Genomic DNA, 26,107 nt, shown 5'->3' on the forward strand with positions numbered 1-26,107 from the left:
CTTTCACTAAATTCCCATTTTCCCCCTAAAAGATTATAATCAGTTTTGCTGGGTAGGTGATTCTTGGTTTTAATCCCAATTCTTTTGCCCTCCAGAATATATTCCAAGGCTTCTGATCCTTTAATGTAAAAGCTTCTAAATCTTGGATTATCCTAACTGTGGCTCCACCATATTTGAATTGTTTCTTCCTGGCATCCTGCAATTTTTTCTCCTTGACCAGGGAGTTCTGGAATTTGGCTATAATATTCCTGGAGGTTTTCATTTTGGGCTCTCTTTCAGGAGGTGATCATAGATTGTTTCAAGTTCTATTTTACTTTCTGCTTCTAGAATATCAGGACAATTTTCCCTGACAATTTTATGAAAGATGATGTCTAAGCTCTTGTTTCGATCATGGCTTTCAGGTAGTCCAATAATTTTCAATTTATTCCTCCTGGATCTATTTTGCAGATCAGCTATTTTTCCAAGGAGATATTTCACATTGCCCTCTTTTTTTTTTATTCTTTTGGTTTTGCTTTATTGTGTCTTGATTTCTCATAAAGTCATTAGCTTCCATCTGCTCAATCCTAATATTTAAGCAATTATTTTCTTTAGAGAGCCTTCATACCTCCTTTTCCATTTGGCCAATTTGACTTTTCAAGTTGTTGACTTTTTTTTCATGATTTTCCTGCATCACTCATTTCTCTTTCTATATTTTCCTTTACCTCTCTTATTTTATTTTCAAAATCCTTTTTGAGTGCTTCTATGGCCTGAGAACAATTCATATTTTTCTTGGAAGTTTTGAATATAGAAGTTTTGACTTTGTTAACTTCTTCTGAGGGTGCATTTTGATTTTCCTTGTCACCAAAGAAACTTTCTTAGGTCAGCATTTTTTTCTGTTTGCTGATTTTCCCATCCCATTTATTTCCTTTTAACACCTTCTTAAAGTGGGGCACTGCTTCCAAGGCACACTGTCCCAAGCTTCAGGGGGTCCTAGGTGGTACAATATAAAGAGAGGTACATTCTCCACTCCCCTGGCCTGTGCGCTGGTCTGTAAGTAACCATAGGCCTGCTTGCTCTTTAACCTGGGAACAGAATTCTGTTTCACTCTGGTTGCAAACTCCAGTGTGCTGCACCCCTCCAAAACCTGGGCTGCCACTCAAGAATACTTTCTGCTTCCAAGCATAGGCAACACAACAGAGCTCTGCCTCAGCACCAGCAGAGACCCCTGCAATCTCACTTAGCCAACCACTTGACCCCCTCACCAGTTCGTGAGCTCAGTTCCAGAAAAAGCCACTGTCTCAACTGATTTCAAGTCTGGGAGGCCTGATTCTCTGGGGCTGGGGCTGGTACTGTGTGGTATGGCCTTGATCTGTACTCCATTTTCAGCCCTGTATAACAGACCTTTCTTGCCGGCCTTCTAAGCCATCTTTGATTGGAAAATGATCTCCCCCCCCCATCTTTTTGTGGGTTCTGCTGCTCCAGGAATTGTCTTATGACATTATTTGAGGGGATTTGGAAGGATTTGGGGGAGAGCGCCAAGGAGTCACTGCCTGTCCTCCACTGTCCAGCTCATTTTACAGATGAGAAAACGAGAAAAAAAAACATGTTGTTTTGTTTTGTTTTGTTTTGTTTTGTTTTGTTTTGTTTTGTTTTGTTTTTGGCAGGGCAATGGGGGTTAAGTGACTTGCCCAGGGTCACACAGCTAGTAAGTGTCAAGTGTCTGAGGCTGGATTTGAACTCAAGTACTCCTGAACCCAGGGCCAGCGCTTTAAGGACTGTGCCATCTAGCTGCCCCCAAAACATGTTGGTTTGTAATGGTCATTTTTCTGCCCTACCCTCATCCTTATCTTTATGTACTCATAAAAAATCTCTTTAATAATAAGTCCTATAATTTTTTAAGAAGTGATGCCAACTTTAGAATACAATAGTTCAAATTATCTACCTTCTTTCCTATTCTAAAATTCAAGGCATTTTCTTTATTGCAGCCCAATAACAATTTTCTTATTTATCATAATTGTTTAAAGATCATGAACAGCAGTCCTTACCTATGGCCTGGGCCCGCAGTCTTCTCTAAGCCTAAAAATGCATGTTACTCATTATATGAATTCTTGTTCCCAAATAAGATGCTCTATGGTTCTGTATTTACATGTGTGATGGACCTATCCTAGGTCTCTACCCATTGGCTATAATGAGCTATACCTAGAACACAGTAGAAGTAGGACATCTTGGGAGCAGCTAGCTGGCACAGTGGATAAAGCACTGGCCCTGGATTCAGGAGGACCTGAGTTCAAATCCAGCCTTAGACACTTGACAGTTATTAGCAGTGTGACCTTGGGCAAGTCACTTAATAGTCATTGCCCCACCAAAAAAAAAATGGACATCTCTATTTGTTTCTTTTCATGGAACAAACAAAACAACTTCTCTACCTAGTGTGATGACTCAATAACCTTACTTGAACAGATGCTACTGATAACAGATTTGTCAATATAGCTACAAAAAGAAATGAATAGTCAATTTGCCATATCAATATTTTTTCATTTCCCAGAAAAGTAAGCTGGATTAAATCACTATAAGAAAAAAAAATGAAATAAAGGTTAGAGGCTATTAAGGTTTTTTTGTTTGGTTGGGATTTTCTGCTTGGTTTTTAGTATACTTTTTAATTATTTTCATTTTTAGGCAGGGCAATAAGGGTTAAGTGACTTGCCCAGGGTCACACAGCTAGTAAGTGTCAAGTGTCTGAGGCTGGATTTGAACTCAGGTCCTCCTGAATCCAGGGCCGGTGCTTTATCCACTGTGCCACCTAGCTGCCCCTCTGCTTGGTTTTTAGGAGGGGGGTTTACTGGGGATCTGAAGGAATAGGTATACAAATGTGAATATGGAGAACAATGAAGAAAAGCTTCAAATCTAAATTCATGCCTACAACTACTTAATTTACAGAGAAGAGAAATGAAATGAGACATCATATGTTTATAAAGGGCAAAGGAGGAGAAACAACAATGTCTACTCACCTTATATACCTCTTATTCTTGTTTTTGGTGTGTGTGTGTGTGTGTGTGTGTGTGTGTGTGTGTGTGTGTGTGTGGCAATTGGGGTTAAGTGACTTGCCCAGGGTCACACAGCTAGTAAGTGTTAAGTATCTGAGGCCAGATTTGAAATCATGTCCTCCTGACTCCAGGGCCAGTGCTCTATCCACTGTGCCACCTAGCTGCCCCTATATTTCTTATTCTTTGTTTGTTTTTGTTTTTTATTTTTTGTTGTTTTTTTTTTTGGTGAGGCATTTGGGGTTAAGTGACTTGCCCAGGGTCACACAGCTAGCAAGTGTTAAGTGTCTGAGGCCAGATTTGAACTCAGGTCCTCCTGAATCCAGGGCCAGTACTCTATCCACTGTGCCACCTAGCTGCCCCTATACCTCTTATTATTAATCATCAAGTGTAAAGAAAAAGCAATAGGTAGAAAATATCTGTATTGAGCAGAAAAGAGAAGCTATGAATATAGATTTCTTTGGGATCCTGAATGAAGAAGATAAAATGGATGAGTTCCTTCTCAGGCTTTTCAGTGAGCATAAGATTTAATGTATGGGGGAGGGCATTTTAATTAGTGACATTCTGTGTGTTTTATTTAATACCATAGTACCTCTTCTTTGTGACTAGGGTTTTAACAGCCTGTTGGCCTTATTAATTTAACAAAGGCCTCTGAATCCCATAGACAAATGGGCTGATTCAAATAACTTATATCATGTTGTGAAGACAAATTGAATATAGGTAGTAGGGAAGGAAAAATTGTACAAGTTAAAACAAATCAGGTTTTAAATAATGTAAGGGTAAGACAATAGCTATATAATGCTTCTTTTTACTTTCTCCTTCAAATGTTGGTATAATTATGTGAAAGTAGCAATCAAATTCCATTCAGCTGAGAAAGGAAATGTAAGTGATTAGTGGTACCAAAAAGCACAGTAAGGAGGTTTGGGCATAAGAAACCCATCTACCCCATATAAAGTTTATAAAAAGTGATTGAATCTATACTACATAATGCAGAACCTTTCTTCATTGCCATATCCTGCCTTCTACCATTTTTGATGAAGTAGACACTTAAATCAATACCCAAGTCTACTACATATGGCAATTCTGGTTTTACAGAGAGAACTACATTAATACTCCTCCAATGAATGTTATGCATGCTAAGTGATTAGGCATTAAGGAAGAATTTAAGAAGGGTGACATTTCCTTGAAATAGAAACACTGTTTTGGAAATAAAGATTTTAATGGCAATTAGGTTTTATGAGCTGGGGATATAGCCAATAATCAGAAGAAAGAACATGTAGATTTTCAAGTCTAAGCATTCTTAGTCATGTTCATATTTATTTTGTCACAATAATAGCAACATAATCATAAAAGAATTTCTGATGTGAAGATTATCTATCTATATTCACATTATTTCCTATTTTTTATAAAATTAGTGACATTTTATTAACAACTTATCTCATGAACTGATAACAATTGAATTCATAAAGCAGCTATAATGAGAAGCATAAATGAAAATATGTTAAATAACAGCCAAAAATGTTTGCGTGCATGAATTATGTCTTGAATTCAGCAGTTTGCATATTTGCTGAATCAAGAACAGCAAAGAATTACATAAATTAGAGTCTTCAGTGGAAGATATTTTGTCTATTATTTCTTACAAATAGGATGTATTAACAAATTTGGTATTGCAGAAAGTACAATGATCTTGCAAAGCTCAATTTTATTCTGGTTCTAACAGTATGGGACTCAAGCTCAGATAATTGAGCTTTCTAGGCTTCTCTTTTCTAATCTGAAAAATGAGGATATAATAATACTTGTACTATCTACCTCACAAGATTATAAGGAGGTAATGGTTTGATAAATGTGAACTGCTGTTATGTAAGTTACTTCAGTTGATCTCATATCTACCTTTATGGGTACTTCATTCACTGGTTCAGGTCATAACCAACCCAGACCTTCCCATTTTGTGCTGCATCTTTTTATCAACTATCCATAGCAGAGACACACAATGTATGGGGAATGTGGTTATTTTTATTATTTTGTGGATACTAGTAAGGTACTCTAAGTACCATAAATTCTATCAGCAGCAGCAATATTCATTTGCTAGACATACTTGTGATTTTCTCAGTATAGGGAGCTCCTTGCTGTAGAAATTCTTTTTACCAATGCTGATTAGGATTAGCAAAATTAGTTTTGCAATATATAGTCTTGGAGAGTTGATTGTGAAATTGAAGCACTGAGTGATCTGCTCAAGGTCACACAGCAACTTTATGCTAAAAATGGGCCTTGAACTCAGGCAGTTCTTCATCTCACAATTATTATCATTATTATTATCATGGATCTTTATCATTCTCAGTAGTAGCATTAGTAATAGCAGTAGTAGTAGTGGTAGTAGTGGTAGTAGTGGTAGTGGCAGTAGTGATGGTGGTGGTGGAGGTGTTGGAGGTGGTGGTGGTACTGGTAGGAGAAACAAGAGGAAACAATAACCATTTAGATAGTGCCTACTATGTATCAGGCCCTATCTATGCTAAGCACTTTACAAATATTTCCTTTGATACTCACAACAACTCTGTATAGTAGTTGCTCTTACCCCATTTTACAATAGAGGAAACTGAGGTAGAGATTATGTGATTTTCCCAGGACTGTACAGCTAGTCAGTATTTCATATCAAATTTTAAACCTAGGTCTCCCTGACTCTAGGCCTAATGTTCTTTGTTTTAAATTTTTTTTTTGAATTTAAAGATATCATCCCTTCAGATTCAACTCACACCTAAGCCCTCTGTAGAAATATACTTCCAGGGGCAGCTAGGTGGTGCAGTGGATAGAGCACCGGCCCTGGAGTCAGGAGTACCTGAGTTCAAATCCGGCCTCAGACACTTAATACTTACTAGCTGTGTGACCCTGGGCAAGTCACTTAACCCCAATTGCCTCACTAAAAAAAAAAAAGAAAAGAAAAGAAATATACTCCTTTCAGTTGCCCTAACAATGAGAAAGTTCCTATGAGTTACAAGTATCCTCTTCTCATGTAGCAATGTAAATAGTTCCTTTTAATATCCCTTATGCTTTCTTTCCCTGTTTACCTTTTTATGTTTCTCTAGGGTCATGTATTTGAAAGTGAAATTTTCTTTTCATCACGAATGCCTGAAAGGCATTTCTTTCATTGAATTCCCATTTTTCCCCTGAAAGATTATTACACAGTTTTGCTGGGTAGGTGATTCTTGGTTGTAATCCCAATTCTTTTGCCCTCCAGAATATATTCCAAGCCCTCTGATTCTTTAATGTAGAAGCTGCTAGGTCTTAAGTTATTCTCACTGTGGCACCAACTTACTTGAATTGTTTCTTTCTGGCTGCTTACAATATTCTCTCCTTGATCTGGGAGTTCTGGAATTTGGCTATAATATTCCTGGAGGTTTTCATTTCACGGGGTGATCAGTGGAGTCTTTCAATTTCTGTTACCTTCTATTTCTAGAATATTTTGCCTCTTCCTTATATTGAAAATAGAACAGCAACAACAAAGAGTAATAAGAGAAAAATTAGTAAACCAATCAACATATCCTCAAAATCTGAAATTATACTCAATTTTCTATACCCATGGGCCCCAATCTCTGCAGAAGTTGGGGAGGAGCATCTTATTAGAGAACAAGCCTATGCTTTATAATTTTGCAATATTCATTTTTGTGGTGACTTCTACTTTTTTCCATTGCATTGTTGTGGTCATTATTTATACTGTTTCCCTGGCTTAGCTTACTTTATGTTAAATCAATCTTTTCATACTTCTCTGTATTGATCATAGTCATCCCTTCTTACAATACAGGAATATTCTATTACATTAATTTGCCCCAGTTTGTTGAGCCAATTTCAAGTTGTTTGGCATCTACTTTGGTTTTTAGTTCTTTACAACCACAAAAAAGTGCTGCTATCTAAATTCTGGTGGATACAGAAGCTTTGTGTCAATAGAAACCTTGGGATCTCTACTTAAGGATAGAAATTCTGAATTAAGTTTTGCCACTTTTCAAATAAGACCCTTAACTCCACACTTACTGAAACTACTGTGTAATTTTCAAAGGTTCAATGGTCCAAACTCATAGCCCAAAGAGATATGAAGTGGTGAATGAAAGTAGGCAGAGGGTAACATACATTTATTAAGCACCTACTATGTGTCAGGCACTGTGCTAAGAGCTTTACCAATATTATTTAATTTGATCCTTTCAAGAACCCTGTGAGGTCCATGGTATTATTTTCCTCATTTTCCAGTTGAGGAAACTGAAGCAGAAAGAGTTTAAGTGACTCCTCCAGGATCACACATCTAGTAAATGCCAGAGTTTGGGGGCAGCTAGGTAGCACAGTGGATAAAGCACCAGCCCTGTATTCAGGAGAACCTGAGTTCAAATATGGCTTCAGACACTTGGCATTTATTAGCTGTGTGACCCTGGGCAAGTCACTTAACACTCATTGACTCACACAGGCAAAAAAATGTCTGAGGTTGCTTCAGGTCCAAAACCCTACCCACAGTGCAACTTAGAGAGGTTATCTATATTAGCAATCCTATGGATGTATTCATGTCTAGCTTTAGTCATTCCTGAGACTGGAAGAAAATCAATGAATTTAGAAGGAAGTTCAATTTAATTTTCAGTTGAAAGTGGGACATATTTTCTAACATAAGAGCCAAGAACTAATCTGGATTGAATTGAATTGAATTGAATTTGATTTAATCTGAGATCTTAATCATTCATAATTCATAAAAATGCACTATTGGGATCAGATGAAGGTTAATGAACCACACCATTTCCCCTTGTGACTTCACAGGCTTTTTGAACAAAACCAATGATAGAATAGATAACTAAAAAAAAAATAACAAAAGATAATTTTCCATTTCAGTTTAATTCAGTTCAACAAACATGTATGGAGCCCCTATTGTGTTTCAGGTCCAGTACATGCAGAAACTAGAAAGAAAAAAAAATATGAAACAACGAATGCCCTTAAGAAAAATATGCTGGAATAAGCACCCTCAATTGGCATTTGTGTCCCCTCTAAGCTACATCACTTGACCTAAAGCACCTCTATACAGAATTTCTCTTTGTCATCATAAAATTGAAGGTGGACTTGTTTTAATCATTGGTTAACCTAGTTTATCAAAATAAATGTCTTTTTTTGTTGTTTATTTGCTTCTCCAGTGAACGTCTTTCCATTTTATTGAATTCAGTGGGTTAATGTATTCTGACCCTCCCTTTCCAGCTCAGACAATGTATGAGTGGCAAGATACAGAATTGTGTGTGTGTGTGTGTGTGTGTGTTTGGATGTGGCCAATATGAAAATTTGTATTGCTTGACCACGAATATTTATTGCAATGATTTTTAGTGAGAAATATGAGGTAGGAGAGTGAAAAAATAGATTTCTTCATTGAAAACATAAATAAAAAACAATCTAACTTTGCAAGTTAAAAAATAAAACAAAACAAAATAAAAAAACAGGGTGTTACTTTGGGTGGATAAAATTAGTATTGAACAGATCTACATTATCCCTAGGAGATAATTGTACCACAAGTTCGCCATGTACTCTGTCCCAGTGAAAGACACCCTCCTCTTCTCTCTCATCCCCAGTCTAGAAACTTTTTTGCACCTTTATTCACTCTTCATAGTCTGAAAGTAGCTGATGTTGCTACAATTTGGGACAATATCAGTTGTATCAGTTGTGTAACTAGGTCAGACCTCCAGACTTTCCTTTAGAGCCCTTTCTCTAAAAGCTGCCTTGATAAAACCCTTGGTCAATGTACCTTCTTTGAATCTGGATCACAGAGTAAAGGTTTTACATTTTCCTAGAAATCAGAGACAAGTTCTCCTGGGTAACAGAGTCAGCAACCAGATACCTCTGATGTGAGGAATACAACATGTGAACAGTCCAGGGGACCATGTTTATAGGGGTAAAAACAAATCTTTCAGTTGGAGAGACCATTTGAAGTCAAACCTCTTGTGTTGGCAAGAAAAACCACAGAAGGAGAGAATAATGCAGGAGTTGATAGTCTTGGCAGATTTATGAAAGTATGGATGGGGCAAAGAGTCATTTTAGCACTAAATAACCCTTCAAGTCAGGAGCAGCTAAATAACACGATGGATAGAAGGTAAGGCCTAAAGTCAGGAAGACTCTCATCTTCCTGAGTTCAAATCTGACCTCCAATACTTACTATCTGTGTGACCTCAGGCAAGCCATTTAACTCTGCCTCATTTTCCTCATCTGTAAAATAAGCTGGAGTAAAATGGTAAACCACTCCAGTATCTTTGCCAAGAAAACTCCAAATGGGGTCATGAAGAGTCAGACACAACTGAAGAACAACCAAACAACAACAACAAAATCCTTCAAAGGTAAAATAAGAATGGACGATGAAGGGAACAAAGGTCTTGAGTGCCCTGAAAAGTCTTTAGTCATGTAGAAAAGCCTGCACAAGGGGAAGTACATCAAGAACAAATGTTTTAAGGATCTTGGAAACCACATGGCACATCAATGGAAGAAGAATGGCCTGTGAGTCCACAGCCTTGTAATCATTTACCTCTGGTCAAAATACCCAAATCACACACTTTCTCCCAGGGAAGAGAAGGAAGACAGAGAAGCATTAAAGGGGAGATATTATTGCCACAATCTTGGATGCAAGGCTGTTTATATTAGGAGCAGAAAACAGCAGCTGTTGCCAATAACCTTGATGAGGGTAGCAAATTTCTTCAGTGTTGCAGCTACAATTAGCTTCTGATAAGTGTGAATAATGAATCCCCTGAAGTGGTCACATTATTCAAATTCCTACTCCATATTTCCACTGGGCAACAACCAATTACCATATTTTATATAATTATAAATTTGAATAGTGCAAATTCCAATACATACAATCACTTCAGGGGATTCATTATTCTCACTATTTGGAACCTAGCTGTACTTGAGTTAGCCTACTAAAATCAGAGCTTGCCTGGGTTCTTGGATCTTTGTTTGTAATTTGACCATCATATTCATAACTGATTATATTTTAAGAAGAAAAAGCAAGAGTTCAAGGTGAGAGCACTGTCTGGTAGGTCCATCCCTTGCTGGGGAGGCTACCCATATGAGTAATTTTTCCTATATGTCAGCATGTAGGTTTTGCGTGGGCTGAGCTATACTTGGAAACTGATGGAGTTCTTAGGGCACAGCATATTTCTAATACAATTAAGATTCTATGTCCAAGATAAACTATTTCTTCATCCTTAATAATACCTTTAAGTTCTTCCCTGTTGTCTGTGGGTATTCCTGTTCCAAGGATTGTGGTCCTCTTGCATTCAGAAATCATGAGACCCTGATGAGTTCTCTTCAAAATTGTATCAAAACATGTGTCCTTGGAACCCTTAGCTAATATCCCTACCACGTGGTCCTTACTAATTACATGATAAAGGCTCTAAGAACAGTAGGCAAATACTTAAGAGCAAGGTCTCTAATTCATAATAATTATATAATATTAAAATATGTCCGCACAAAAAATTTCTGACCATAGACTTCTATGAACCTTCTATCTACTTCCTTAAAAGAGTTCTCAAATCAAAATACTTCATTACCTTAGTTTTGTGAATTGGTGGGTCTAAAGAAATTTTTTTTTAAATCAACAGGTGGTTGTGTTCTCGATATTATTAGTCTTCATGCTTCTATACTTTTGTCCTAGGTGGCCCCTATGTCTGGAAAGCTCTTTAGTTCCCCTTTACTTGTTGAATTCCTACTTATTCTTGAAACCCAGTACAAACAACACCTTCTCCATGAAGTCTCCTTTGATTCACCTTCTCAGTCAATAAAGATCTTCCACAAATCTCATAGAAGACTTTGTTTTGCAATTCTACAATATGTTTTTCATATAGTATTGTCTATTACAACGATGTCAAACTCAAATAGAAACAGAGGCCACTAATTTGATTGTAAGGATCCTTGTGGGACACATATTAACTTAGTTTTAAAATTAATAACATCTATGTTTTAATGTATTTTATTTATTTTGTTAAATGTTTTCAATTGCATTTTAATATGGTCCCCACTGCAGTCTATCACTGGGCTTTAACCCAAATCATGTCCAGCTTATTAGTTTCTTCCAAAGTTTGTGTTCCATTGCTATTGTCTTGGTGAACTTCTTGTTTCATCTGATGTCAGAATGGGGAATTAAACTATAATCTTTGGGGAATGTGAGAAAATCTCTAAGAATAGCAACAACTATAAGATGTCATCTACCCTGGCCTTTTTATTTTTTTGTTCTGTTTTTCTCCCATTTTGAAAGAACTAGTCCTAACTGGAAGAATTGTTTGTTTCCCTTTTCTATGTGTAAAGTAACATTATACTCCATATTTTCTTGGATAGCCTCATGGTTTAACACTTAATTTTGAGTCAAAAGAACTGGACTTTAATCCTTCCTTTCAAGTTTACTTCATCTATGACTTTAATCCAACCTCTCTGGAACTCAATTTACTCCCTTTTGCCTCTAAAACCTCATATGATATAAATGGACATATACTTGGAATGAAGCTTTGACAAATATACACTGAAAGAACCCTAATTTAAAATGTGATGACCATATCTACAGATTTCTTGGTTTTATTGCCTTGTGATCATTTGATTTAATTGAAATTTCTTAAGTCTTCTCCATTCCTTATGTCTATCAGGGTCAATTACTAAACAGTAAGATTTTAATTTGTGCTGTTTACTCCAGAAGGGAGAATTAGAGGCAATGGATGTAAGTTTAAAAAAAGAAAAATGTAAATTTCATGTAAGGAAAACCTTCCCAATGATTAGAAAAATGGTGAAGAATATACTGGGTAGAGGCTTCTCTTTCATGGGAAATCAAGCAAAATCCACAAGACTACTTGTGGAGATAAGTCATAGAACATATACCTATTCAAATACGGGTTGGATTAGATCCTGTCTGAGGCCAATCAATCAATAATAAATAAATAAACATATGTTTTGTGCCTCCTATGTGCTAAGCACTAGGTCATTTCGACTCTGAGTTCTCTGATTCTGTGAATAGGGCTAAGTGATTACACTACTGATTTATGCTGACTAAGGCAACATTTCTGGATTGTAAGATAAACAGACTCCTACTGAGAGTAACCTCTTAAGATATAGACACATTTGGAACTAGAAAGGGACTAATAAATCAGTTAGTCCACCCTTCTCACTTCATGGTTATTATTGTTCAATCATTTTCAGTCTTTGTGAACCCATTTGGAGTTTTCTTGGCAAAGATACTGAAGTGTTTTTCCATTTCCTTCTCCAGCTCATTTTATAGATGAGGAAACTGAGGCAAATGTACACTTAAGTGACTTGCCCTGGGTCATATAGCTAGTAAGTTCCTGAAACCAGATTGGGCCTCAGGAAGTTGAGTCTTTGTGACTCCAGACCTGGCACTTTATTCACTGTGCCACCCAACAGCCTCTAACTGTTAATTTTACAAAGGAGAAAATTGAGGCCTAAAGTGGTTAAGTGATTTAACCAATGTCCCACAAGGCAGAGAAGATCTAAGCAACTGGCTGACATAGTGGACCTGGTGTTAGGAAGACCTTCAAGTCCAACCTCAGACACTTAACTGGCTCTAGGATTCTGTGACTTCATCTGTATTAGTTTCTCCGTCAGGTGTGTTATGAAGATCAGATGAGATAATATTTGTAAAGCACTTTATAATCCTCAAAATACTATATAAATGGTAGCTATTATTAATTAATAGGTTATGTTTTTATTAAACCCAGATTCTTTGACACTCTAGTCAATGCTCTTTCCATTTACCATACGGACTCTAAGCCAGTTTTTAATGTCTTCTATGACAAATGAAAGTATAATCTGCAAACATATCCATGAATCCATTTGTATTTTTTTATGCTTATGTACCGAAAATGATTTGGCTGTCTCTTAATCTTAATTATACTACGTACAAAAAGTTCTGGAAATCATTTTTATAGGCTACTCATCCTTTTCAACCAAAGCTTTTAAAGGTAATTCAAGAATTCATTGTATAAAATCCATGTTTCAGTTTTTTAAAAAAATGCAATAGCTTCATTGATGATTTTAGGAATGTGAAATCAATTCATATTAATAACACTGTTATTATATGAAAAAGTACAAACATTAATAAATTGATGTATTAATGTGGCCCAGGGCTGGGTGAGAAAAGAATGGAAGAACTATTAATGAGTTCTTCTAATACTTTAGGGAGGTCACTAGTACAGCCTCCCTCTCCAACTCTTACCAATAGGGTCTCTCTCTTCCAATACGGCAGCTGACCAAATACTTTACTGGAAGCAGAGACAAAGCTTTGTCTTTTCACTCAGAATTTGTCTAGGCTTTGATATAGTTTAATAATAGCATATTTCTGTGCATTAATTTTGTATTATCTATTGGATTTCTATATATTGTATAAATATAATACATAAATAATTTTCTTGTCTGCTGAAGGAAGACATTAACATTTGTAAGAAATCTCCCTATGGTATCAAAAGTCAACTTTGAATTACTTGGAAATCTGAAAAGTGAACATTATCACTCATTGTTCAAATGGAAGAAAATGTCCTCTTCTGATTGCAGGTGTTAGAGCTTAAATAATTTTATTTCCTTTATGGGAGTATTTATGCTTGAAGCAAACTGGTAGTAAGAAGAGGAAATTAATCCTGACCGGTCAGGAAATGAAAGAATTTTCAATTTATTAGTAGATTAAAATGTTCTGAATGGAGCACAAATTAATTTGTCTTAAGTGAAATAATCTGCCAACATGAGCAAGTCATTTTAAAGCAATTGTCCTCTCAAACAAGGCTAAAAATAGAAAGATGATTGAGCATCCTAACAAAGACTAGAGAAATAAACACAATCTTCAATACCATAACTTCAGAAGTGAATACTGCACTGGGAATCAAGACATGTATTTATTGATTGACCTCTGACCTGCTATATGACCTGCAGTAAAAATTTTAACTCTTTTGTTCATTATTGTTCATCTTTATTAAAAACATGTTTAAAATCATTTGCATAATTATCAAAACAATTTATAATAGTTCACTAAGGACTTTTTTTGAGTTATTTACTTTGAATTAGAATGTTTAATGCTTTAAAAAAAACATTTAAATTTTAAAAATTTCTGTTAAAAATGTTCCATTGTTATCTTCTCTTTGATACCTCAGATATTTCCCCTTAAATCAATCAATCTCTTTCTGCAATCCTTTACTTATTACAAAACAAAAACATTTAAGCAAATCAACCAACATAGAAATCATGCCTAAAAGTGTGGATAACAAATCCTATATTCCTATTCTCCTAACTTTCTACTGAGAAAAAGGAAGCATGTTTTATTATCCATTCTCTGGGATTGATTGTGTGTTACAATTCATTATTAAACTGCCTTTTGATATTATCATTTACAAAATATAATCATTGCATATATTGTTTTCTTGTTTGCCTTTTCTACATTGGGCATCATGTCATACAATCTTTACTCAGGTTTGTTATTTCATAAATAATATTCTAAATTAAAATGTGAAAACCAATAATGAAGAGGAGACTGAATTTCTCTTGTTATTGCTATTACTATTTTGCTCTAAAGTCTTATGCTATAATTATTAAGTAGCTATAATTAGCCAAATTTTTTAAATAGTTTCACTTCACTCTAAACAAATTAAGTTTACTTACAGCTTTTAATCCCAAATTTTATTTAATTTGTGATTTAATACAATTTCATTAAGTTAACATTTATTAACTATACAGTATATAGAAGGCACAATACTAATTTGTGGAGATTAAGAGATTTAAAAAATGCATTTTCTGACTTCAAGGGGCTTACAATTAAATAGTGTTATACTTATTTCAAAATGTCATGTTCTAATGATTCCACATGAGCAAATACTCCATCTACTAGTATAAATGGCAATTTCTTCATGCTTCAGTAGGTAATTTAATGAGTTTCTGCAGCCAAAAATATAATTGGTCACATGGTGGTCAGCTCTTTTCCAAGAAGACTTGCCAAACAAAGGCATGATATTCCTAATACAACAGACTTGCAGCACTTATTATAATGTTCATAAAGCACTTTGTATGCATTATCCTATGTGATACTCCCCAAAACTCTGCAAAGTAAGTGCTACAGTGTTGATTCTATCAATTCTGTTTTACCAGAAGCTGAGAGAATTTGTGCAGTGTCACATATTGTCACAGTTCAAATCTTAATACAAGTCTTGATTCCAAGAAACCACTGAATCAGTCAAAAAACATTTATAAAACACTATGTATTGGACACTAGAATTACAAGGGATAAAAAAAGAAGCAAAAAAAAATACAAAATCCCAAAACAAAAACAATTCCTATTCTCAAGGAGCTCACAATCTAATGGATGATAATGGACAAACTAAGTACAGAAAAGGTATAAATAGGATAAATAAGACAATTTTAAAAAGGGAGGCGTGGGAATAATTGGAATTAGCTTCTTACAGAAGGTAGGGTTTTAGTTAGGACTTAAAGAAAGCTAGGGAAATCAGTAAGCATACCTGAGGAGGGAAAACATTCTTGGCATGGAGGATAGCCAGAGAAAATGCCTGGAAAGAGATGGAATGTATTATTTGTGGAATAGCCAGGAGGCCAGTTTCTTTTGGATCAAAGAGTATGTGGCAGGCAATTAGGGTATAAGAAAACTAGAAGTGGGACCGAGCTGGGCTATAAAGGACATTGAACACTAACAAGAATATTTGAGGCAGAAAGACTCACCATTAGGTTACTGCCTCCACATGTGAGGTGATGAAAACTTACACCAGATTGATAGCAGTGTCAGTAGAGAGAAGAATATATATTCAAAAAATGTTTCAAATGTGAAATGGACAGGCTTTGGCAAGAGATTGGATATGGAAGGTAAGAGATAAGAAATCCAGGATGACTCTTAGGTTGCTAGCCTGAAAGACTAGGAGAATGTTCAAAGGGACTATTGGTGCCTAACCTATGGTAGAGCCTTCTGAGCTCATATTGAACACAGTACCTTGACCCCAACATCATGGTCCTCTTTGGGTATGAAGGATGAACAGCAACAGCAGAAGACAGAAGACATGGTAAGAATAAAAACACATTCCTACAAGATATGATATTATTGAAAACATGATTATTCCAAGAGTATGACAAGAATTTGAAGACAATTCTTTATTCTTTCCGTAACAACATCTAACCATTAAGTTTTGGCTTCCGAAACTCAAAGAATTGGGGATTGATCATCTTTGACTTTATCTTTCCTCCTCTTGTGGAAAATTCAAGACTTCCAATTATACTTTGGTTTCCATGTCTTAGGTACATTCCACTGGTCTATCACTGGTCTCAATATTTTAAAAGATTTCTGTTTCTCCACAGTTGCTTCCAAAAAGAAGACATTCATTTTCATCTTATATTTAGTGTTTGATTTTTTTTTGCTTCAAAGAATCAATAAGGGGGCAGCTAGGTGGCACAGTGGATAGAGCACCAACCCTGGAGTCAGGAGGACCTGAGTTCAAATCCGGCCTCAGACACTTAACACTTACTAGCTGTGTGACCCTGGGCAAGTCACTTAACCCTAATTGCCTTTATCCACTGTACCACCTACCTGCCCTCAGTTAACCTTTTTGAACGTGAATTCTGCTTATGCTCAAACTGTTTCTTCAGTTTTATTCACTTATCTATAAGTAGAAGGGGTTCAGATATTTAGAGAGTACCAAATTGGGTTATAGAAAAGAATTAAAAACCTTATCTTTGGGGAGACTTATTCTAGTGGCTTTTTTAGGTGTTAAAATCCTTTCTCTGCAGAGGTAAGTAGGTGATACACTGGATAGAGACCTGGGTTTTGAATCAGGAAGTTGTTGTTCAGTCATTTTTAGTCATGTCTGATTTTTCCTGACCCTATTTGAGGTTTTCTTGGCAAAGATATGGGAGTAGTGTGCTACTTCCTTCTCCAGCTCATTTTTCAGATAAGAAAACTGGGGCAAACAGGATTAAATGACTTGCTTAGGGTCACACAGTTAATAAGTGTTTGAGACTGGATTTGAACTTATTAAGATAGCCTTCCTCATTCCAAGCCCAGTGCAATACCCACTGTGACACCTAGCTGTTCAAATTAATATGTAGTTAACTCTTAATTAAACATGCAAGTGTTGGGAGGTCAATAGTATTGTAAATGCACAGCAGTAGACAATCTAGTCATTTATATTTCAGTTATATAATACATTATGTTGGGGGGTTTTTGGAGGAGTTAAGATGCAAATTATTGAATTGCTGAGTCTAAATCAAACATATTTTTGCAATGCCTGGAATTCTCCCTTTAACCATTTTGCTGCTGTTTTGGCTCTCCTGACAGTTACCCTATCTGTTTTACTCCCATTTTGGAAGACCTGCTATTAGAATCATTCCCTATAATATGCTGAGTTGGGGCCCCATTACCTTTGTAAAGGATAAGAATCACCAAAGAAAAACCATAGAAATCTATTTCCTTACTTTTGCACACACACTCTCAGGAATGACACACACTCAGACCATCCTCTTTCACAATAGCACAATAGCACAGTCCAAGTAAAGTCAACTGAATGATCAGGGGAGTAAGATTTCTGGAAGACATTTTTAAATGTTTCAGCTTCTTCAATCTGAAAAGGCAGAGAAGGGATGGAAAGTATTTTCAAAATCATGAAAGGCTTAACCAAGAAGAACATAACATTGTTCATAAAATCCTGGTATATTAGAGCTGTGGAGTAGAGTAGGAGAGGAGTCATCCAGCGATTTTGAAAGAGGCAAATTAGGATAAATAGAAGAAAATATTACTTCACATGGTGGTTAAATTTAGGGAATTTATTATTCCAAGAAGTGGCAAAAGCTGAAAATATGAATAGTTTCTAGAATCTTTTGAATAAATTCATGAATGATGCATACAAAATGGTTTATCAAGGGAAGCCAGGAATATTTTTTGAGTCTGTATTTAACATTGAATTTGTGGAGAACAATGCTTTCATATAAAATACCTTGATTCCAATGTCAGGGCTTGAGTACTAGGCTAGATGAAGCATAGGTTTGGTTTAGAGTGACAATCCTTATAATGTTAGGAATTTCAACAATCTTCAAGGCTGACACTAGTGGGATAAATGCTCTTTTCCTTGCTAACCTCCCACTCTTTTTTTATACCAGGTGGCATAGCAACCCAAAGCTAATCAATATTTATTGAGACTCCACAGTGCTTTGCACAGTGGGAGAGATTTGAAACCAGAAGACAAAGTTCTTTCCCTGCAGCAATGTATAAGATGATTATATATATAGACAGAACATAAAGCTATATGAAATAAAGATACACACAAAATAAAAGCACAAATGAAATGATACATATACATATGAAAAGCCTAGGGAAAATATTTTTAAAGTATCCTCTGTTTTTCTAAATCTATTTTCTGTATGTATGTGTGTATATGTAATATATACACATGTATGTATATACATATACACATAAATATACACAGATACATAGACACAGGTATATGCATATACACACATATGCATGTATGTATATTCATGTATTTGTATATTGTGTGCATATATACATGCACACACATACACATACCTATGGAGCACACATGCATGCATGCATGCATGCATACATGCATAGCCAGGGCAGTTTGATGTACTGGAGAGATTTGGATTTTGACTCAAAGAACCTGTTTGGGAATCAGAGTTCTTTCAGTTTCAATCTGTATGATATTTTGCTAATCAATTAACTTCTCAGGGCCTCAGTTCCTTTGTGTATAAAATGATAAGGTTAGTCCACATGCTTTTTATAGTCTCTTCAAACTCTAATTCTATTATTCTAAGGGCATTGTTACCTTGAGTTTTGATTTCTTCTTATAGATAATATGTTAACATGTTACTTTTCCAACTCACTCATGCAAACATGTTTACTATAGGGCAAGAGGGTGTCTGTTTCCTATCAAAATACATTTGTTCTCTTTCTGAATTGAGAGAGCATCCTTATGAGTCATATTCTCTATGGTATTTTAAAGTATGCAGTAAGTCCCTGTGCAGTGGGAGGGTAAGAAAAATGGAAGAGGTATAATTTTTGCTTTTGAATAGCTTACATATTACTTGGAGGACTGAAAATATGAAAAAAATGAAATCATGTGAATCACTTCAATAATTGTGAAAATGGTGTAAAATTAAACAATACATACTATTGAATTACTAAAGGAAGAGAAAAGAATGCTCGAACTGGGTTTCTTAGATTCAAGGGACTAATTTCAAAGACTGAAAAGCTGATCAATCTTTCCTGCTCATTCCTGCTCATTCATTTGTTCTGCAAATGTCCCCTGAACAGAATGGTTATAGGACATTAACATGGTGCCACTAAAAGTGAGAAGAGTCCAACACATAACTCATATGTTGGTTTTAGAGAAGAATATGGCACAGATTTTAAAGATTCTATTCAATCAAGCAAGCAGTTTTAAAGTGCCAACTTCAATGCTGGTACGGTACTATGCACTATGCATATAAAGGCAAAAATTAAATAGTTTTTGCTGTCAGAGGAATTATACTCTTCTGTAGGAAACAATATAAAGACAGAAAAGGAAATGCAAAATATATACAAAGTAATATGAAGAGAACACTAGGAAAGATCACATGGAGGAGGTAGAGTGCAAATGCCCTGAATAGTCTTCCTTGGCTTATGAAGAGTTTTCATATTTGTAGGCTAATGGTGAGCTTCTCATTTAAGGCATACAATGAATCTTCAGCAGCAATATGATTTAAGGTTTATTTATTCTATCTCATCATTACCACCTCCTTGCTTTTCTGGCTTCCTTCACATACAAGCAAAAATCCTACTTTCCACAAGAAGCTTTTTCCCAATTCTTAATAATAATGTCATATCCAACTGTTGATTATCTTCAATTATGTATTAAAATGTCAATATGTACACATGTTAATACATACACATATGCATATGCATTATAGACTGTGATGTTTAAAATCTAAATGTGTGGTCGCCTTAAATTAGAAGCTTTAGCACCAGTCTTTGGGCATTAAGCATTTATTAAAGCATACTGGGTATTAGAAAAAAAAAAGAATACCTGGAGTTAAGAAAAGGCCTATCTAGGCTAGAGTTCCAGCCTGGTCAGTTCTTCCTCAAGTCTTCTGCCACGAGCCTGCTTCAACCATGAACTCCTCAGCAAACTGAGTGTGGAAGTTTTTTATTGGTCCAGAGCATGGGTGTTCCTTACACACTGCTTCAAGCTGATTGGTAGGCATCATCCAAATCTATTGGTTCACTGGACTTGAAGGTGGTATTGAGCTGAGTTCAAAGTCCTTTGCTTCTGAGAACAATACCTTCTTGAGGGCTAGCCAGGTGTGGTTACAATCTAATTAACATTAAGTAGGCTAATCAGCAGTCAATCACTCACTTAATTCAGTCAGTTTAGATTAATTTCCAGGTGGGCCTTTGAGTATCTGCCAAATCCCATTATTTTCTCACAAGTCACATATACATATAATCATGTCTATATACAATATATTGTTTATATATGCATATATCTCATGTCTATGTCTTATTTAAAGACAGATACATCTTCTTTTTCTTTTCTTTTCTTTTTTTTTTTTTGGCAGGACAATGAGGGTTAAGTGACTTGTTCAGGGTCACACAGCTAGTAAGTATGAAGTGTCTGAGGTCAAATTTGAACTCAGGTCTTCCTGAATCCAGGGCATTTACTCTATCCATTGTACCATCTAGCTGCCCCTTGATCTTCTTTGATTATAATTGTTTTCATATTGTCTTCTATATGAGACTGTGAGTTCCTTAAAAGCAAGGACTGTCTTTTGGACTTCTTTATACACCCACAACTTAGTATAATACCTGGCACAAATAAGTTCCTATGAAATACTTTTAGACTTGACATATATAAAGGCATAGTTTATCAGTTAAGTCTTGTCTTTTTGAATGTTCGTTTTTCTCCTTACATGTCTGTAAAGATATTGAATGTACCGAAATTCTAAGTTATAATCATATGAGTTTACAGCCACTATTTCTGAACTCTCCAAGAGGCTCTTAGGTAGTTTACCTTTGATGAACATTCAGGAAACTTGCCAATCTTAGATGAAAGATAAATGTTATTTGGTTAATAGGCTTGCTGTAGAAAATGATTTCTCATAAAGGTTATAAAAAGGGAAAAACTGAACTTTTAAAGGGCAAGATGATAGATTCCAAGAGGCTATGCTTCAAAGAAAACTCTTTACCTTTTAAAATATCAGACAGTGCTAGAGTGCATTATAAGGAATTCTCACCAGTTAAGGTTTGCACTAGTTTGTTTTTGTATGTAATAAGTTAAAATGTATCTAATACCACGCAAATATTTGGTCTATGATTTAGTCTTACTTCTACACAAGTAATTTTAAATATCAGTGGCACTTTGAATAGTTAGATGGGCTACAGTAACCGTATAAGTTATGGACCAAGAAAAAGGCTATTGATACCAGTAGCATGTGGTTAATAGATGTTTGTTTCTTTGTTGTTTTTTTTTTTTTTTTTTTTAGGTCAGGCAATTGGGGTTAAGTGACTTGCCCAGGGTCACACAGCTAGTAAGTGTTAAGTGTCTGAGGCCGGATTTGAACTCAGGTACTCCTGACTCCAGGGCTGGTGCTTATCCACTGAGCCACCTAGCTGCCCCATGTTTGTTTCTTTGTGAAAGTGAGTTATAGGGGAAGCTAGATGGTGCAGTGGATAAAGCACCGGCCCTGGATTCAGGAGTACCTGAGTTCAAATCCAGCCTCAGACACTTAACACTTACTAGCTGTGTGACCCTGGGCAAGTCACTTAACCCCAATTGCCTCACCAAAAAAAAAAAAAAGAAAGAGAAAAAGAAAGTGAGTTATGATTCCAAATAATAATAAAAAAAATCCTTGACAGAGTAGACAATTTCCCAGGAACAATAATCATGTGTCAGTCAAAATATTACAGTCTGAAAACGCTCTGGATAATTACTGAAATATCCTGATACCCTACTTGTCAAATTCAACTTCTATTTTTCTTGCATTTTAGTATTCAATATTCTTTTTTTAAATTCTATATTCAATGTTGGGTGTTTTAAGATTTAATATTTGAAACTTCTCTGATGAAAGAATTTTCCCCAAAATAATTTATGTCTATACAAGGCCTTTGTGATTATTGGAATATTTTGCCTAAATTGAAAAATAATAACTGCAATTTAGCATAAAGAAACCATTTTTCTTTTTTCTTCTTTCTTTTATGAAAGGGACAATAATGGGTAGGGTCTATTTTTCACTTCGATTTTTTAAATGTGTGAATAAACTACCATTTTTCCATTCTTTGAACAAAGTGTTGATTTTTCAAACCATGTTTTATTATGATTTTTTCAGATCATTTCCCAAACTCTATGCAAAGCTACATTTAATTCAGTTAACATTTGTGAGTGAGATCCTCTCATTCTCTCTAGTGTTCTCCTATGCAAATGACATGTCAACAGGAAGCTGATACTATGCAAATTGGAGCAAGATTTGAAAGGAGACACAGTCCCTCCCCTCAAGGAGCATATAATTCAGTTAGAAATTCAAAATTCTCATGTGAAATATAATGAAATATAATAAAAATAATAATGTAGATCTCCTATATGTTAGAGCCCTCACACCACTTCCTCCCTGTGCCTTTGCCCTAGTACAAACAAATTCAGATCTATATCCCACTTGCTGCTAATTGTGTTGGCATTAAACAATGTTCATTGACTCCTCCCCTGGCATTCTCTTTCATCTAATAAATATTCATTGAACTCCTACCATGTCAGGAGGCATTAGGTATCTAGCTTCCTCATACAGATACAAAGAACTCTAAAAACCATTATAATCAGATATTTTGTCTTAGTCTTCCAAATGGTGATGTTGCTCCTAGAGGATGAGTGAAGCATCAAATGTTGGTAACTTTATTCCCCTGTTCTGCAGGACACAGTTGTCTGTCTGAGTATGACTCTAGAACACATTAATCCTATGTTCAAAATAGAATTAGCTCCAAGGACCCATATTTAAATTCACTCCTATTTCACTTTTACTGCCTTTCATTCTATTCCCACCCTGTACATAGTCAACTTGTCTATGCTATTTTGTCCCATCTCTCACCCCTACTCTATTTCATTCAGTTCAATGAACACTCTATATTTCATTGTCACCATACCCAGGTCCTACTTCCCATATTCAATAACCAACTGCTCTATGTTTTTCCATTGATAGGACTCACTACCAGATAACCTTGACTAACCAATATCTTTGAACTTTGTGGAATATTAAGAATTTCATAAAGTAGCTCCAGTGTTGTATCTTAAAAAAAAAAAGCTCCTTTTTTCATGATCCATTATTTCAGATAAGTTTTACTGTCCTTTATCTCCATTCCTCATTCATTCAATGCATCACACTTTTTCACCCTTCCATTCTTTTGCTGAGATAATCCCAAAATTGTAGAATCACACCTATGCCCCTTGTCAAAGTATGTTCCCTCTAGCCACCCTAGTCACAATAAAATTCAGAGGGATTACATATATCATCTTCCCATATAGGAAATATAAATAGTTTAAACTTTTTTTAATCCTTTATGATTTCTCACATATTTATTTTTATACTCTCTTGAGCCTAGTGTTTGAATGTTAAATCTTCTGTTCAGCTCTGGTCCTTTTATTGGGAATGCTTGAAAGTTCAGTATTTCATTAATATCATTTTCCCACTGTAGGATTATACTCAGTTTTACTGGACAGGATATCATTAGTTGTGATCCTATACTTTTTTTGCCTTCTTAACTAGCATATTCCAAAATATTTTTTACTTCATAGCGATATATATTCAATCTTGTATGATATCAACTGTACTTTAAGGGTAATTAAATCATTTCATTCTGTTTCCTTGCAATACTTTCTCTTCATGTGGGAATTCTTGATTTTGGCTGTAATATTCCCAGGAGTTTTCATTTTGAGATTTATTTGAAGAGGTGACTGGTAGATTTTTTTTCTTTCTTTCTCTCTCTCTCTCTCTCTCTCTCTCTCTCTCTCTCTCTCTCTTTTTTTTTTTACTTTGCTCTCTGGTTCTAAGATATCTGAAAAGTTTTCCTTTAAAATTCCATGAAATATGTTGTCTAGACTGTTTTTGTTCATGATTTTTTGGTTATAAAATGATTCTTAAAATATTTTTCCTTGCTCTGTTTCCAGCTTAATTGTTTTCTCTCTAAGATATTTAATACTTTTAAGGAAGCTAGGTGGCATAGTGGATAAAGCACCGGCCCTGGATTCAGGAGGACCTGAGTTCAAATCCTGCCTTAGACACTTGACACTTACTCTGTCTCTCCTCATATTTCATCTTTTTCACAATTGGGTGTCAGGGCAGCTAGATGGTGCAGTGGATAAAGCACCGGCCCTGAATTCAGGAGGACCTGAGTTCCAAGCCAGCTTCAGACACTTGACACTAGCTGTGTGACCCCGGGCAAGTCACTTAATCCCCATTGCCCTGCAAACAAACAAACAAACAAAAAACAATTGGGTGCCTTCCTCCAAAATCAGACCAGGAACTCCCTAACTTAGAATAGTGAGGCTGTAACTGTATTGAAGTATAAAACTAAATTTCAGTCTTTTTAAATTATAAGCTACTTGAAAGAAAAACATTATATTTTAGGTGAGAATCTCCTTGAACATGGAAGCATCACAGAATACCCAGTTTCCATTTTTTTGTTTGTTTTTATCAGAATGGTAGCATGATCCATTTGACCCATGGATCAATGATTTACATGAGCATCCTTCCACATGGTTTGTAGACTGTACCCTTAAACCTACCTCTTATGCAACATAAGACTAGTCACCTCAATAAATACTTGTTAATTGATATATTGCATTAGAATATACTGACTTCTGGGTGGCATCATTATTAATAATACTCAGAATAATAAATTTAAAAAAAACATTTATTAAGTGCTTAGTATTTATGAGGCACTATGCTAAGCAATGGGGTTATGGAAAAGGGCAAAAACACAAATGTAATTCATGATCTCATAGAGTTTACATATTACTAATCATAACTGATAATATTACGTGACTTTCAAATTTATAAAGAGCTTTACACAAACAATTCATAGCTGTCACATAGAGAGAGAAAAGGAGAATGATATGTTTTGAGTTATTTTATTGAACAGAAATATACCAATATTAGTTTAAGAAGGAACATGTTATAGTGTATAGGAAATTGGCCTTGAGGTCAGAACAACCCAAATTTAATTTCCACCTTTGATCCATAACAGCTCTTTGACTCTGGGCAAGCAACTTAATTTTTCAATGCTCTAGGCAACCTCTACGACTATAAGTTGAAGAGAAGATGCCAAAGGTAGAAGGAGTTAACTCACCTAGGAATTCACTGTACCAATGAAATTAATCTCAGGCCTAGTCCCTATTTTTGCTCTAGTTTAAGAGCAGTAAATAGTGTAGCAAATTTCTATCTTGGATAAGTAGCAAAATTATTATATACTTGAATATCTCATATTTAGACTGAAATAACAGAGGTTACCAGTTTCTAATGGGAAAGATAGAAAGGTAATGCAGAAATCCTCAGAGAAGGAGAATATGTCTAAGAGGCCTTTATTTTATTCATTTTATTGTCCTTGTAGGAATTCTCAAACCATTCTTATCGTGGGTCTAAAATGTTGAAAATATTGTTCTACATTTTTGTTTTTAAGACAGCTATGCTTCTCGTGTGCAAAGGAAAAATTATTTTCAACAAGTGACTATTTTTATCATTTTAATTAAGAATGATTACTTAAAAAAGAAATGGCTTACCATATTTGTATAACAAAGACTCTAATGGAGATAAACTCACATGGCACTATTCAACATTATTAATTTTTCTGTCAGATAGTCTACATGGGCTGGACTGAAGAACGAGAACAAGATTCCCTTCAAGATCGGAAATACACACCAAAGTTTTTAGCACTAAGAGGCTCTTCTCTTTATAAATTTATGGCACCTCCAGTAAGTATATTTTCTCACATTTTTATTTTTACTATTTTTCTGCATAATATATAGCAATGGATCCTGTACTTAGCTTATTTCTATTATTAAATGTACATG

General features: G+C 35.3%; 1 protein-coding gene across 8 annotated transcripts in view; it reads left to right on the forward strand.

Moving 5' to 3' along the window:
• Nucleotides 1-26,107, forward strand: part of SNTG1 (syntrophin gamma 1) — a 1,086,140-nt gene that overhangs the window by 914,488 nt on the left and 145,545 nt on the right. For all 8 annotated transcript variants that reach the window (XM_043977923.1, XM_043977920.1, XM_043977919.1 and 5 more), the window contains one exon: nucleotides 25,892-26,008. In XM_043977923.1, the coding sequence (XP_043833858.1) occupies nucleotides 25,892-26,008 (117 nt within the window). The remainder of the gene's footprint in view (nucleotides 1-25,891; nucleotides 26,009-26,107) is intronic.

Source organism: Dromiciops gliroides, chromosome 1 (assembly GCF_019393635.1).
Source record: "Dromiciops gliroides isolate mDroGli1 chromosome 1, mDroGli1.pri, whole genome shotgun sequence".
NCBI lineage: Eukaryota > Metazoa > Chordata > Mammalia > Microbiotheria > Microbiotheriidae > Dromiciops > Dromiciops gliroides.